General features: G+C 40.4%; 5 protein-coding genes across 8 annotated transcripts in view; 3 read left to right on the top strand and 2 right to left on the bottom strand.

The window, feature by feature from the left end:
* The window catches only part of LOC115761214 (protein roadkill), a 52440-nt gene extending 52194 nt beyond the window's left edge, over nucleotides 1-246 (top strand). For all 4 annotated transcript variants that reach the window (XM_030702902.1, XM_030702903.1, XM_030702904.1 and 1 more), the window contains one exon: nucleotides 29-246. In XM_030702902.1, coding sequence (XP_030558762.1) covers nucleotides 29-173 — 145 coding nt within the window. In that variant the 3' untranslated portion in view covers nucleotides 174-246. The remainder of the gene's footprint in view (nucleotides 1-28) is intronic.
* A 927-nt stretch (nucleotides 247-1173) lies between these two features.
* Nucleotides 1174-4163, bottom strand: LOC115761213 (origin recognition complex subunit 2). The gene is made up of 3 exons (XM_030702900.1): nucleotides 3567-4163; nucleotides 2650-3501; nucleotides 1174-2572 (listed from the first exon to the last, which is right to left on the bottom strand). Exons 1-3 carry the CDS (start codon nucleotides 4147-4149, stop codon nucleotides 2136-2138), a joined length of 1872 nt encoding a protein of 623 aa, XP_030558760.1. The 5' UTR covers nucleotides 4150-4163; the 3' UTR covers nucleotides 1174-2135.
* A 426-nt stretch (nucleotides 4164-4589) lies between these two features.
* LOC115761174 (T-complex protein 1 subunit alpha) lies at nucleotides 4590-6987 on the top strand. The gene is made up of 4 exons (XM_030702836.1): nucleotides 4590-4759; nucleotides 5035-5188; nucleotides 5245-6135; nucleotides 6201-6987. The coding sequence occupies exons 1-4, from the start codon at nucleotides 4687-4689 to the stop codon at nucleotides 6754-6756; spliced, it is 1674 nt and encodes a 557-aa protein (XP_030558696.1). The 5' UTR covers nucleotides 4590-4686; the 3' UTR covers nucleotides 6757-6987.
* A 159-nt stretch (nucleotides 6988-7146) lies between these two features.
* Nucleotides 7147-8036, top strand: LOC115761175. The gene is made up of 3 exons (XM_030702837.1): nucleotides 7147-7408; nucleotides 7469-7891; nucleotides 7954-8036. Exons 1-3 carry the CDS (start codon nucleotides 7202-7204, stop codon nucleotides 8020-8022), a joined length of 699 nt encoding a protein of 232 aa, XP_030558697.1. The 5' UTR covers nucleotides 7147-7201; the 3' UTR covers nucleotides 8023-8036.
* A 2-nt stretch (nucleotides 8037-8038) lies between these two features.
* LOC115761176 (probable prefoldin subunit 5) lies at nucleotides 8039-8900 on the bottom strand. Its single transcript, XM_030702838.1, has 3 exons — nucleotides 8718-8900; nucleotides 8378-8587; nucleotides 8039-8318 (listed from the first exon to the last, which is right to left on the bottom strand). Exons 1-3 carry the CDS (start codon nucleotides 8814-8816, stop codon nucleotides 8118-8120), a joined length of 510 nt encoding a protein of 169 aa, XP_030558698.1. The 5' UTR covers nucleotides 8817-8900; the 3' UTR covers nucleotides 8039-8117.
* Between the last annotated feature and the right edge of the window lie 3840 nt (nucleotides 8901-12740).

The raw sequence follows: 12740 nt of genomic DNA, 5'->3' as shown, positions 1-12740 counted from the left end.
TAAACTAATTGTGCTTTATTATTTACAGTCATGCCACCGATGTGATGGAAACCACGGGCTGGCAAAATATGATCACAACACATTCACATTTGATAGCGGAGGCATTTCGTGCACTCGCAACACAACAAATCCCACCAATTGGACCACCAAGGAAACGCGTGAAAATGAGCTGAAACTACAATGCAGCAGCAACCAATTCAAATGCAACAACAACAACAGCAACAACAACAGCAGCAACATGCAACAACAACAATACCTACAACAGCAACAATAATATTAACAACAACAACAATTGTAACATACATTTTAACAGTTGCATGCAAATTGATGACTTGATCAACAAATTCATATGCGATACTACAACAACAACAACAACAGCAGCAACAACAAGGGCAACTATTAATAATATTATCAATAATAACAACAACAACAATAACAACAAGAACAACACCAACAACTGGCCTAAGCCGCAGCCGTTTATTGTTTCGATATCGAGTAATTTAAATTTGAAACACTTGATAAATGTAATTTTTTTATTTTGTTGATTTATGATTACGATTAATGCTTAATTTTAAGATGAAATTGAAACAAGAAATAAAATGCTTAAACAAAAATGAGAACAAGAGTAAAAACCGCAAGCAAAAACAATTTGAAAACTAATAAAAATAAACAAAAAACAAATCAATAAGCGTAAAGCTCATAAGTAAAACGCAAGGCAAATATAAAAAAAAAAAAAAACAAACAAACATATACATAAAAAAGTAAAATGCGTAACTATTATAATTATTATTATTATTATTAACTATATTATTATGATTACCGCGTATAATTACAAAGCGTACACTTTGATTGTGATGTATATTCGATGAGTATGACTAATGCATAATGATACGGATATGATAATGAAGTTGATTTATATATTGTGTATATGTAAACTCTGCTAATTGAATTCAAGAGAGAGCATTAAAGGTTTTATTTTTGTATTTACCGAAAACTTTGCACCCCCTCTCCCCTCTACACACACACATACACAACAACCCCCGCCGTAACACACAGCCCCTTTCAATAGAACAGTAAAGGTTTAAATTGTATACATAAAATTTCTTCTCTTTTTCGTTAAAAATAAACTTGAATGTTTTTTGTTTTTAAGTATTTAATGCCAACTTCTTTATTTCTTGTACAAAAAAAAAAAAAAAAAACTAAAAAGAAACACAACATCAAAACATTGTCGAAATAAACGCAAAATTTAGCACTCTGTGTAAAGTAAGCAAAAAAAAAACAACAACTAAGTCTTTCTTATAAACGAGGCCACTTTTTTAGTGGCAAAAAGATCCAACAAATGGGACAGATGAGAGGCTGAGCTCGAGTCTAGTCAAGGCTTGTTTACATATTTTTCATTTGTCGCATCTTATTTGAAAACATAAATGATATAGAGACAGACAACCGAGAAACGAATAAAGTAAAAGTGATAATCCAACTATAAATATTCAAATTTGTATAAGATCAAATTGTTTAAACTTAACTTAATTTGTGTACGACTTGAGATTCAGGTATTCATGCACATAGAATTTTGCAATCGAAAAATAGATGGAATTAAGCAAATCGAAGGAGAGAGTTTTTGCTTGATTTGCGCAAGTGTAAATATATATAGAGCAATAGATTTTTTGATTCCGTTCTCGTATGATATAATTAAAATGCACAAGAAATATAAGCTAAACGGGGTGTTTGCACAGCTCGCGAAGAGCCTCCCAAAAATCGAATCAAGGCATAAATTAAGTGCTATTAGGCATAATTTATTTGTATGCTTTTTAAAGCGTTTGTTTGTGCGTTTCATTCCAATTGACCAAATGCAAGCAATTAAGTGGGCTGTGCGAATGCCGCCAGATAACTGAAGATGGTTAATATCAAAAGCAAACATATTTAAGCTAATAGAAGAACATTTTTATGCATGCCAATCTAAATGTGTAGAAAACAATAAGAAGGGAGCTGAAGAACTTTATAGTGAAAACTGGGGAAATGCGAAATGCGAAAGAAAAAACGAGCAACACGGGAAACCTTTTTAAAAAACAAACGCAAATTGTAATTGTATTTAACAAATTAGATAATAAATTAATATGTTCTAAACAGCGTAGCGGCTATTTTTTCTCCTGCTCATCGAGAAACTGTTGCAAAAGAGCCGCATCAATTGGAATGTTCAGCTGCTCGGAGCCGTCAACACTGCGCTTCGACTTGACCAGCTTGTGATCCAGGAACTCGGTCAGCTGGGCACGCAGTGCCAGATCCGAGCTAACCAGAAAGGCTTCACGACAGCTCCAGTACAAGTCCTTGAAGAGCATGCCCTGATAGTTGGCATTGCCCTTGTTCTTCAACTGAAACTTCACAATCAGCATGTAAATGCCACGCGAGTTTGTTGTCAACGAGGAGAATACGCTGCGCAGCGAAGAGAGCGCCAGTTCACCGGAATTCTGCACCAACAGCGAGTTCTCGAAGGCCGTTTCATCCGTGTAGGGCAGCATGGTGGTGCAATCCCACCAGGAGAAGTTATAGTTGCTCAGCTTGTTCTGATCCCAAACTAAATCGTGAAAATAATTTCAAAGAAAGCAATATTCATCAGCAATATTCATAACTATTTGACTTATGGCTACTTACGCAAGGGCGTATTGATGTGGTCTATGGAGGCCAGCAGATGAATATTTGGAACGCGCGCCAGACGTGATAGGATGGACTGAGATTTGACATTACGAAGCATGGCACCGTCCAAATTGTGCACAATCAGGTACAGATGTGTATCGGGTATCAGTGCAAATTCCTCCTCAATCATGTCTACGGCCTCGTGTGCATTGGCAGAGCTCGGACCAGCGTCGAGAATCTCGCCGGTGATGCTGTCCAACACGTCCTTGAGCGTCAGACTGGGAAAGAATCCGTTGATGACCAAGACCGTTTGCTGGCTGAGAATTTCACGATGAAACGATTGCAGCAGCTGCCGCTTCGAGCCGAGCCCATAGAGCAGAATGTTAAAGCCCTCGTTCAGGATGCACATCCACTTGGGGAAGTACGATCGATACTCTTCCATAATGGCATTAATGGCTGTCTCGTGTTCGACCGATGCCTTCATATCGGCCAACAGGCTGAACAAACGATCTGCGGCCAGTCGTGGATTCTTCAGACGATCCAGTGTGTGATCCGATGTGAGTATCTTGCTGCTGGCGTGCGAGTGAAAGTAGCCATCGCTCTCTGGCACAAATTCATTGGATCTCTTCACGCGCGCCGACTGCCGCTGACGCGCTGCCGACGGCGTCTTGGGCAGCACAGGCACCACAATAGCACGGCGCGCCTTGCATGGCGTTTTCGACTCATCGTCTGCAGCGTCGTTGTCTGAGCCGGCTCTGTCACTGCTGTTGCTGCTGCTGCTGCTTGATGATGAGTCGCCGTCGGTCGGGCGAAAGTCGCTGTCGTCCGCCGAGAAGTCCTCATCAGAGTCGGCCACTATTTTAGCTATCTCTGTAAGAGAGTGGAGAGAGTGGTATTTAAAATATTGATTGCAGCTTTGATTGAATGACATTTACGTTGCTTGACGCGTGTCCGGACATGGGCTGGCGTTTTTGGTTGATCTGTCTTTTTGCGTTTCGTATCTGGGGTCTTAACACCCAGCCTCGGAGTCTTTGGTGTCTTTGGCGTGCAGGGCGTCGCATTGAGCGCAGCCAATGCCATGGCATCCCTTTTCTTGGGCGTATTGAAGCCAAACAAGCTGGCGCCCGCCACGTTGTAGTCGGATTGTATGAGCTGTAGATCCCGTGTGCTCGGCTTTGCTGCACCAATGCCTATCTCCGCAGCATGGTCTTGCTCAGTTTCGGTCTGGGACTCATCTTCGTCCGTGCACTCAACATAATTGACAACAACGCGCTGCTCATCGACTTTGGCTCTATAGTCTTGATACTTCTTAGTGGGACTTGGCTTGCGGGCTGAGCGACGTGTGCGTGCTTGCTCCTCGATCTCAGCGGCACTTGATTCATCCGAATTTGTTAAATTTTCAATAGATTTTAGACTGGCGGATTTTGGACGCCGGGTCGTTGCTTTTTGTTTCTTTGGCGTTTTGTACTCGGAGGCACTGGCGGCAGCCAAATGTGTTTTTGGCGGAGTTGCACTCATTTTAAATATTGATTAAGCGCTATAAACAAAACAAAAATAGCTTTTGTTATTTTGCCGCGGTTTTCTTAACTTTATATCGAATAATCACTTCTTTGCGCATCGTGTCATCGATTATTTTATATGCATTCAATATACAACACTTCATGGGTAATTAAACGCATTATCCAACACTCCTACATTCTGAAAGTCGATAAGGAAGAAAAACATGTTTACCGCCAAACGACAAATTAAATAATTAAATAAAACTGACATAATAAAAACAAGATCTTATGAATATTTTTTTTTTATCAATAAATGGTTTTTTTTTTAAGTTTTGCTTTAAGAAAGAAAGTTGCAAGAACTAAACTTATACATCTCATAAACAAATTATATTAAGCGCAAATATTCGATTACTAGTTATCGATAGAGGGGAAAAAAATACATCACTAACTCTGAGTCAGGCGGTTTAGCGTGCGGCGATTTTTCACTGAAAGCAATAGCAGTGCGTGTTTAAATTGTTTGAAATATTTATTAAAAGTCGCACAACACAGCCAAAAAATGTCGACAATGGCGAGTCCCTTATCCATCGCTGGAACACGGCAGTCCGGCGCTTCTGTGCGCACACAGAACGGTAAGAATTCCCTGCTTTCAGCAACAGCTGCAGCTCTTCAAGTTGCCGGGGAGAAGCACGTTGCCAATCAGACCCCCAGTTGGTGGTGACGAATCTTCTCGAACAAATCGCTCGAAATGTCTCTTTTTTCTAAATCTTGCGTTTGTAAAAGCAAAACAACAAAGTAAATGAGAATTAAATGAAACAATGTCTAGTAATTAAAGTGAGGTTATGACGTCTAGCGTCCAGAGCACTTATCATCTCGGGTTGTATTCTCATCTGGTTCTCTCTTTCAGTTATGGCCGCCCTCTCCATATCGAACATTGTCAAGAGCTCTCTGGGACCAGTCGGCTTGGATAAAATGTTGGTGGATGATATTGGTGATGTGACCATTACCAACGATGGAGCCACCATTCTTCGTCTGCTAGAGGTGGAACATCCAGCGGCAAAGTAAGTTTAACAATTGATTTTGTGATTTTTGGTGACTATTCTATATTCCACCTCAGGGTGCTTGTGGAGTTGGCCCAGCTGCAGGATGAGGAGGTTGGCGATGGCACCACATCCGTAGTCATTTTGGCCGCTGAGTTACTAAAGAACGCCGACGAGCTGGTCAAGCAGAAAATTCATCCAACTTCAATTATCTCTGGCTACCGTATTGCCTGCAAAGAAGCGTGCAAATACATTTCCGAGCACCTGACTGCACCAGTGGACGAGCTGAGCCGTGACTCACTAATCAACATTGCAAAGACATCAATGAGCTCCAAGATCATTGGCGCGGATGCCGATTTCTTTTCGACCATGGTCGTGGATGCCGCTCAAGCTGTGAAGATCACCGATCCCAAGGGTCAGACAGCCTACTCGATCAAAGCCATAAATGTGCTGAAGGCGCACGGCAAGTCGGCACGCGAATCGGTGCTGATCCCAGGCTATGCCTTGAACTGCACCCTTGCCTCCCAGCAAATGCCTAAGAAAATAGTGAACGCAAAAATTGCCTGCCTGGACTTCTCGCTGCAGAAGACCAAGATGAAAATGGGCGTACAGGTATTGATCAATGATCCCGACAAGCTCGAGGCCATTCGCGCACGTGAGCTGGATATCACCAAGGAGCGCATCAACATGATTTTGGGCACCGGCGTTAACGTTGTGCTGTCCAGTGGCGGTGTTGATGATTTGTGCATGAAGTACTTTGTCGAGGCCGGCGCCATGGCTGTGCGTCGCGTTAAGAAGAGTGACCTGAAAATCATTGCCAAGGCAACGGGCGCTGCATTCCTTACCTCGCTGACAAACATGGATGGGGAGGAGAGCTTCGATGCCTCGATGGTGGGCGAGGCAGCTGAGGTGGCACAGGAGCGCATCTGCGATGATGAGCTCATTCTCATTAAGGGCACCAAAGCTCGGTAAGATGTCGCTTAACCGAAAGTATAAAGTGACCATTTCTTATAATTCTCTTGTGCTTTTACAGCGCTGCTGCATCTATAATTTTGCGTGGTCCCAACGACTTCTACTGTGATGAAATGGAGCGTTCCGTACACGATGCTCTGTGCGTAGTGAAGCGTGTGCTGGAAAGCAAAAAAGTCGTTGCTGGTGGCGGCTGCGTGGAGGCGGCGCTGTCCATCTACCTAGAGAACTTTGCTACGTCGCTGTCGTCGCGCGAGCAGCTGGCTATTGCCGAGTTCGCCAAATCGATGTTGGTCATTCCCAAAACCTTATCTGTGAATGCAGCCAAGGATGCCACCGATTTGGTGGCCAAGCTGCGCTCCTACCACAACTCCAGCCAAACAAACTCTAAGCATGGCGAGCTGAAGTGGACCGGCCTGGATCTGATTGAGGGCGTCGTGCGTGACAACAAGAAGGCTGGCGTCCTGGAGCCGGCCATGTCCAAGATCAAATCACTGAAGTTTGCTACGGAGGCGGCAATAACTATTTTGCGCATTGACGATATGATTAAGCTGAATCCCGAGGACAAGAGCGGCAAGAGCTACGGCGATGCCTGCGCTGCCGGCGAGCTCGACGGTTAAAGCGACCCGCAAACCTTGCTCTTGGCATTTCTAAAATTTGTTTAGGCACTTAATCTTATGTTAAACTCACTGCAAACTTTCGCTCCCATTTAATTGTAATAACAATTTAATTGTTTTCTGCTAACTGCGATTTGTATTAACCCCGCGCATCATTTAATAAGCCCGCCTCATTCACGTAACACACATAATAAATGAAACTTCAGAATATGCTGCGGCGTATGCAAAACTAAATCGGAAACTAAATGTTTATTATCTAGCGTAGAGTATAGAGAATTATGTGAGAGAGCGCAGCAAAGAGAGCCCGAGTCCACAAAAGGGGCTATATATAGAACATGCATCTATTTTGTCTATAAATACAAAAAGAAAACAATATGCCAGAGAAATCGGACAAAGAAGCGTAAACCGTGTGAATATTTTATAATTATTTAGAACAATTTTAAGAAATATGTCTGCAAACATTTCGGAAAACGCGGTTGACGGCGATGTGAATAACAATGAAGCCGCTGCCTGTGGACAGGCTGAACAAGAGGAGCAGCCAGCGGCGCAACCCCAAAACGAGCTGCTCGACATGGTATTCACATTGGAGAGCGAAAAGCAAGCGTTGCTCGAGGAGTCCCGCAAACGAATTGGTGCGCTGCGCAAAGATTTTGAGGTTAGTTTTGGATGAACCATTTGCCGAGTAGTTAAATTGGCTTAAAACCCATTTGAACAGGATGCGCGATGCGAGAATGAGCGATTACAGAAGCGAGTGGCCAATTTGGAGCAGTCCCTGAAGCAGTCGGTGATGCTGGGAGGCACAGATGCGCCCAAATCACGCCAGGAGCAGGAGGAGCTGCTGCTTAAGGCCAAAACTTTGCTCTTTGAAAAGACAAAAGTCAACAAGCAGCAGGAACAACAGATTGCCGTGCTCAAGAATCAGGTGGACTCCATTAAGGATGTGCTGCAGGTGACCAAAGACATGCTGCAGCTAAAAACCACAGAGTGCGAACACACCCAAGCGCGTCTGGAGAAGAGTCAACTGTGGATCAAGGCCGAGCAGGACAAGTGTGCGCTCACCGAAAAGAAACTGGCTATATCAAAGTCCGTCTACGACAAGCTGCGTGCAGAATATGACACACAGTCAAAGATATTCAAGGTGAGCTTTGAAATATGATGAAAAATAGGTCAATAACAAACATATCCAACTTTACTTGGCAGGACCTGAAGGCAGCCTATGAGCAAAAGTTGCAGGTGCTGAGTGTAGCATTGGCAGAAGCCAAAAAGTAGTTGAACAATTTAATAAACTACATATGTCAATTAAATGCACAAATTCTTTATAAGTTCAATAATTTAATCATCATCTTTGTTCTGCGACCAGTCGACTAGGCGCTCTGCTTGCCTTGCTGCTGCTGCTGCTGTTGTTGCTGGATCATTTTTGCGGCAGCCGCTTGCTTCATCTCCAGCACACCCATCACAGAGTTCAGGAAACGCGTCTTTTGCAAGTGGATCTTTTCGATTTTTTCGATCTGTTCCTGCACATACTCGACGCGTCGCTTAAAATAGTCCTTGGAGCCCTCCAGATCCTGTTAAACCAAACAAATGAAGTGAGCGCAGCAAAATAATTAAAAGCAGTTCGAGTTACCTTTTCGATGTAGTAGCCGGTGCCGATGTCTATGATGAAATTATTCAGATCCTTTATGCGACCCGGCACATACATACTGCTGGTCAGCGGAACGAGTATTTGACGGTTCTCCCAATCTGGCTGGAATGCTTCTAGGGCATCTTTCGATCCAGCGTATTTCGCTTTGCAGCCGTGTAAAGTGGACAGCGAGTCCTGTATGTTGGTCATCTCCTAAACGTGCCACATACAAAATCAAATTGTTAACATGTGCCATATTAGCGTGCAACTGCGCTACGGTACCCCGCGCTCCCCTCGGCAGCTTGGTGAGCAGCAGCAACACCCACATGCGACTGGCACTCACCTGCTCGAACTCTTGCTTGATTTGCATCAATTGATCCGGACTGAGCTTGGTGAGATCAATCATCTCGGTCTTTGCGGCAGCATTTGCGGTTCCAGCCATATTTTGTGCTTAAACTTATAACTTAAAAAGGTAATTTTTATTCTTAATAGTCACACGCAAATGTTATAGTGTTGTATTATATCTTTTAGAATAAGTTCAATTGAATGACTCACGAAACTGAACAACTAGTTCCTCACGCCCTTGCTAACAGCTGTTATGGCATTTTTAACATTAACATTAACATAACATTTTGCTGCACTGTTATCTAACATAACAGAGCCAGCCGTATAAATACAGCTGCCCATCGAAGCTGGGCTTCAGTTGAAGCTGCGCGGCGGTCCAGTGCAGGTGAAGTGGCAGTGTGAATGTGTTTGTGTGAGTGTGTAAAAATATGAAAGCGCGTCATTAATGTAGGTGCCGGCAGTATAAATAAGACTGCCCACTGAAACTTGGTTTCAGTTGAAGCTGCGCGGCGGTCCGGTGCACATGGTATAAAGCGTTGGTATGCTGGCCTAATTTTTTTTGTAAATAAAAATTAACATTTTTCAGCAATGTTATTTAACATTGCAAAGCCAGTCGTATAAATATAGCTGCCCGTCGAAGCTGAGCTTCAGTTGAAGCTACGCGGCGGTCCAATGCAGGTGAATTGGCAGTGTGAATGTGTTTGTGTGAGTGTGTAAAAATATAAAAGCGCGTCATTAATGTAGGTGCCGGCAGTATAAATAAGACTGCCCACTGAAACTTGGTTTCAGTTGAAGCTGCGCGGCGGTCCGGTGCACATGGTATAAAGCGTTGGTATGCTGGCCTAATTTTTTTTGTAAATAAAAATTAACATTTTTCAGCAATGTTATTTAACATTGCAAAGCCAGTCGTATAAATACAGCTGCCCGTCGAAGCTGAGCTTCAGTTGAAGCTACGCGGCGGTCCAATGCAGGTGAATTGGCAGTGTGAATGTGTTTGTGTGAGTGTGTAAAAATATAAAAGCGCGTCATTAATGTAGGTGCCGGCAGTATAAATAAGACTGCCCACTGAAACTTGGTTTCAGTTGAAGCTGCGCGGCGGTCCGGTGCACATGGTATAAAGCGTTGGTATGCTGGCCTAATTTTTTTTGTAAATAAAAATTAACATTTTTCAGCAATGTTATTTAACATTGCAAAGCCAGTCGTATAAATACAGCTGCCCGTCGAAGCTGAGCTTCAGTTGAAGCTGCGCGGCGGTCCAATGCAGGTGAAGTGGCAGTGTGAATGTGGTTGTGTGGTTGTATAAAAATATGAAAAGCATGTCATCCAAGCAAGACAATTGACCCTGCGCAATTTGAATGTGATATACGTCAGAAGAAGAGCAAGCAGTATAAATTGGAGCAGTTAGAGTTGTTAGCTGTTCAATAACGTTTGCCTGGTGAGTTCACAAATCATTTTACATATTTAAAATAAAACACCGTCTTTTATACTTTTACTTTATTTATTATATGCAATGTTATAATTCTGTGTTTTGTCAGTCATTCTGTATTTGTATGCAATTTTATATCGTTTTTTCTTTCTCATAAATTATAAAATCTAACACAAAACAAAGCCATTTCATTAACAATCACTGCCGCTACATGTACAGACACGTACAGACACGCTCATACACGTTACGATTTGTTATAATATAGGCGCAACCTGAGCGTTGCGCAGCCATTACATGTTCATATACTCATATACATATTCTTTGTCGTTATATACTGGGTATGTGTGTGTGTGTGTGTGTTGGGTGTGTGTTAATTTCGTATATATATATTAGATAACAATGATATTAAGCCTAAATAGATATAAGTTTAAGTTGTATTGATACATTGTTTGCATTTCATTCGCATTTACCTGTTCCTACAATCATTCAACTATTACATGGTTTAACTAAGTTACCGTTACCGTTACTGTTACTCATTAAACTAACTGTACTTGCCTTGCCCCTTATCATTTAGGTTTATCATACATAACATTATTCTTTAATCGATTGGTAGTGTTGTATTTGTTTTATCTAATATATTGTTATTAAACAACTTATTAAGTTTTATTTGCATGGCGCGTAGACTTCTCAATAGGTTGAATTTATTTGCTTTTTGGGTGCACTTTTAATAATCGCAAGGCAAAATTTGAGTTTCCTTCAAATTGAAATGAATAAACTTTGTGGTTTACTTTAAATGCAGAGTTTTCCTTGTGCAGCATTAACATTGTGAGAGGATACATACATATATATATAATTATATATATGTATATAGAAATTTATCGTAGCCATTGGAGAGTGGTACATACATATTTAAGTGGGAATGTTAATTTGTTATCAACAGCATTTTAATTTGTTATGAATTAGTTATCAAATTGAAGGGACGAAATACATAATAATAATTCATTAATTACAATCGTTACAATATATTGTATATGTATGTATATGTTGTATAGATGTACATTTATAAAGAGTAGAGTATATATATATATATGTAAGTAGGGTTGCCTTTGTATGTGTGTATATGTATGTATATATATGTGCATTGTATAGTGTTGTAAATGTCCTAAGTGTTTTCGCTAGTTTGTCGTGTATTTCGTTTGTATACAAGTTGAGATTCTCAATAACTCAAAAATGTATCAAATAAATTTGGAAATTCTATAAATGTTTAATAGGAGTCAAATGTACATACATATATGTAAATATACATATATATATAAATATTTATTTTTAATTTAAAGCAAATTTAGGCGAAATTCAATGAGATATTTATTAAGCTAACTCATGTGTTGCAAGTGTGTGTGTGTGTGTGTGCGTGTAAACCTCCAATATATATATATAGATATATGAGTACATGTGTATAATATGTAAGATTGAATTTATTAAATAAATGTATACAAAAATTTGGTATACAAATAGCAGCAGAATTAAATAAAGCCTTCCAAATTGATATATGTAATTACAAACGATTGAATTTTAATCTGTGTGTGTGTGTGTGTGTGTGTGTGTGTAGGTGTGCTTGTCTGTGTATTGGTAGTTTGCCTTATTGTTAGTTGCTGCTGCTGCTGATTGCGTATACGTCACGTAAGCCGTCTAAAAATATGCACAAAGCGGCTCTAATACTGTAAAATTGTTGCTTGTTTCCGTTTCCGTTTTCTTTTCAGCTGTAAAGTAATTCTGCTCACTTATGTAAAAAAGCTAGGTAGGTTCGCTTCAGTGTGTGTGTGTGTGTGTGTGTGTGTGTGTGTGTGTGTGTGGGTCTGTGTGTGTGTGAGAGAGTTCGTGTCTTTTGAATTGATATGTCCGAGTTCATATTGCATAAGAGTCTATGACAATATATAGTCTCAAATACATATACATATATTTAAAGTATATATGTTGGGTATTGTTTTTAGGAATTAAATTGGTTAAATCATTAATTATTAATTAATATGTGGCATATTGTTTTGCTGCACGCAAACAAAGAAATCGCGTATTCAACCATGTTGCAATTGTTTTTTTGCTTCAATAAACTTATTCAATAAACCATATTTGCATTTGTCATTAACATTAGGCTAATAATATTTAATCTTACGCTGCCTGCATTGTTTATATCATTAAACAGCACCACATTTTGTAACTTTACACGCTGCTTGTCGAACTTTATGCATATGTATTTTGTATTGTATTTTAATAATATTTTTGTGTTAATTACGTTTACATCGAATTTCGCTAAATTGTGTAAATTCTAGTTTATATCTTGCAGTTTAGTTTTGTTTAATAGGCCGCGCTTAGCTAACACTTGCTCATGCTTTATATTTAATAGCGATATATTATACACAATTATTTGATTGGCTAGTGGCATAATTTATTATAACATAATGATATATGCTTGTCTGTGTGTGTGTGTGTGTGTGTGTGTGTGTGAGTGTGTATATATATATGTTGTGATTTATATTCTCTTTTTTTGTTTAGTTTTGTTTTTATTTTTTAGCAAGTCTTGAGTTTGAAGCAATAATT

Source organism: Drosophila novamexicana, unplaced genomic scaffold, assembly GCF_003285875.2.
Source record: "Drosophila novamexicana strain 15010-1031.04,08,12 unplaced genomic scaffold, DnovRS2.1 tig00000463-arrow-arrow-pilon, whole genome shotgun sequence".
In the NCBI taxonomy this organism is placed as follows: Eukaryota; Metazoa; Arthropoda; class Insecta; order Diptera; family Drosophilidae; genus Drosophila; species Drosophila novamexicana.
Note: the sequence above shows the minus strand (reverse complement) of the source record. Positions and strands in the feature narration are given on the sequence as shown.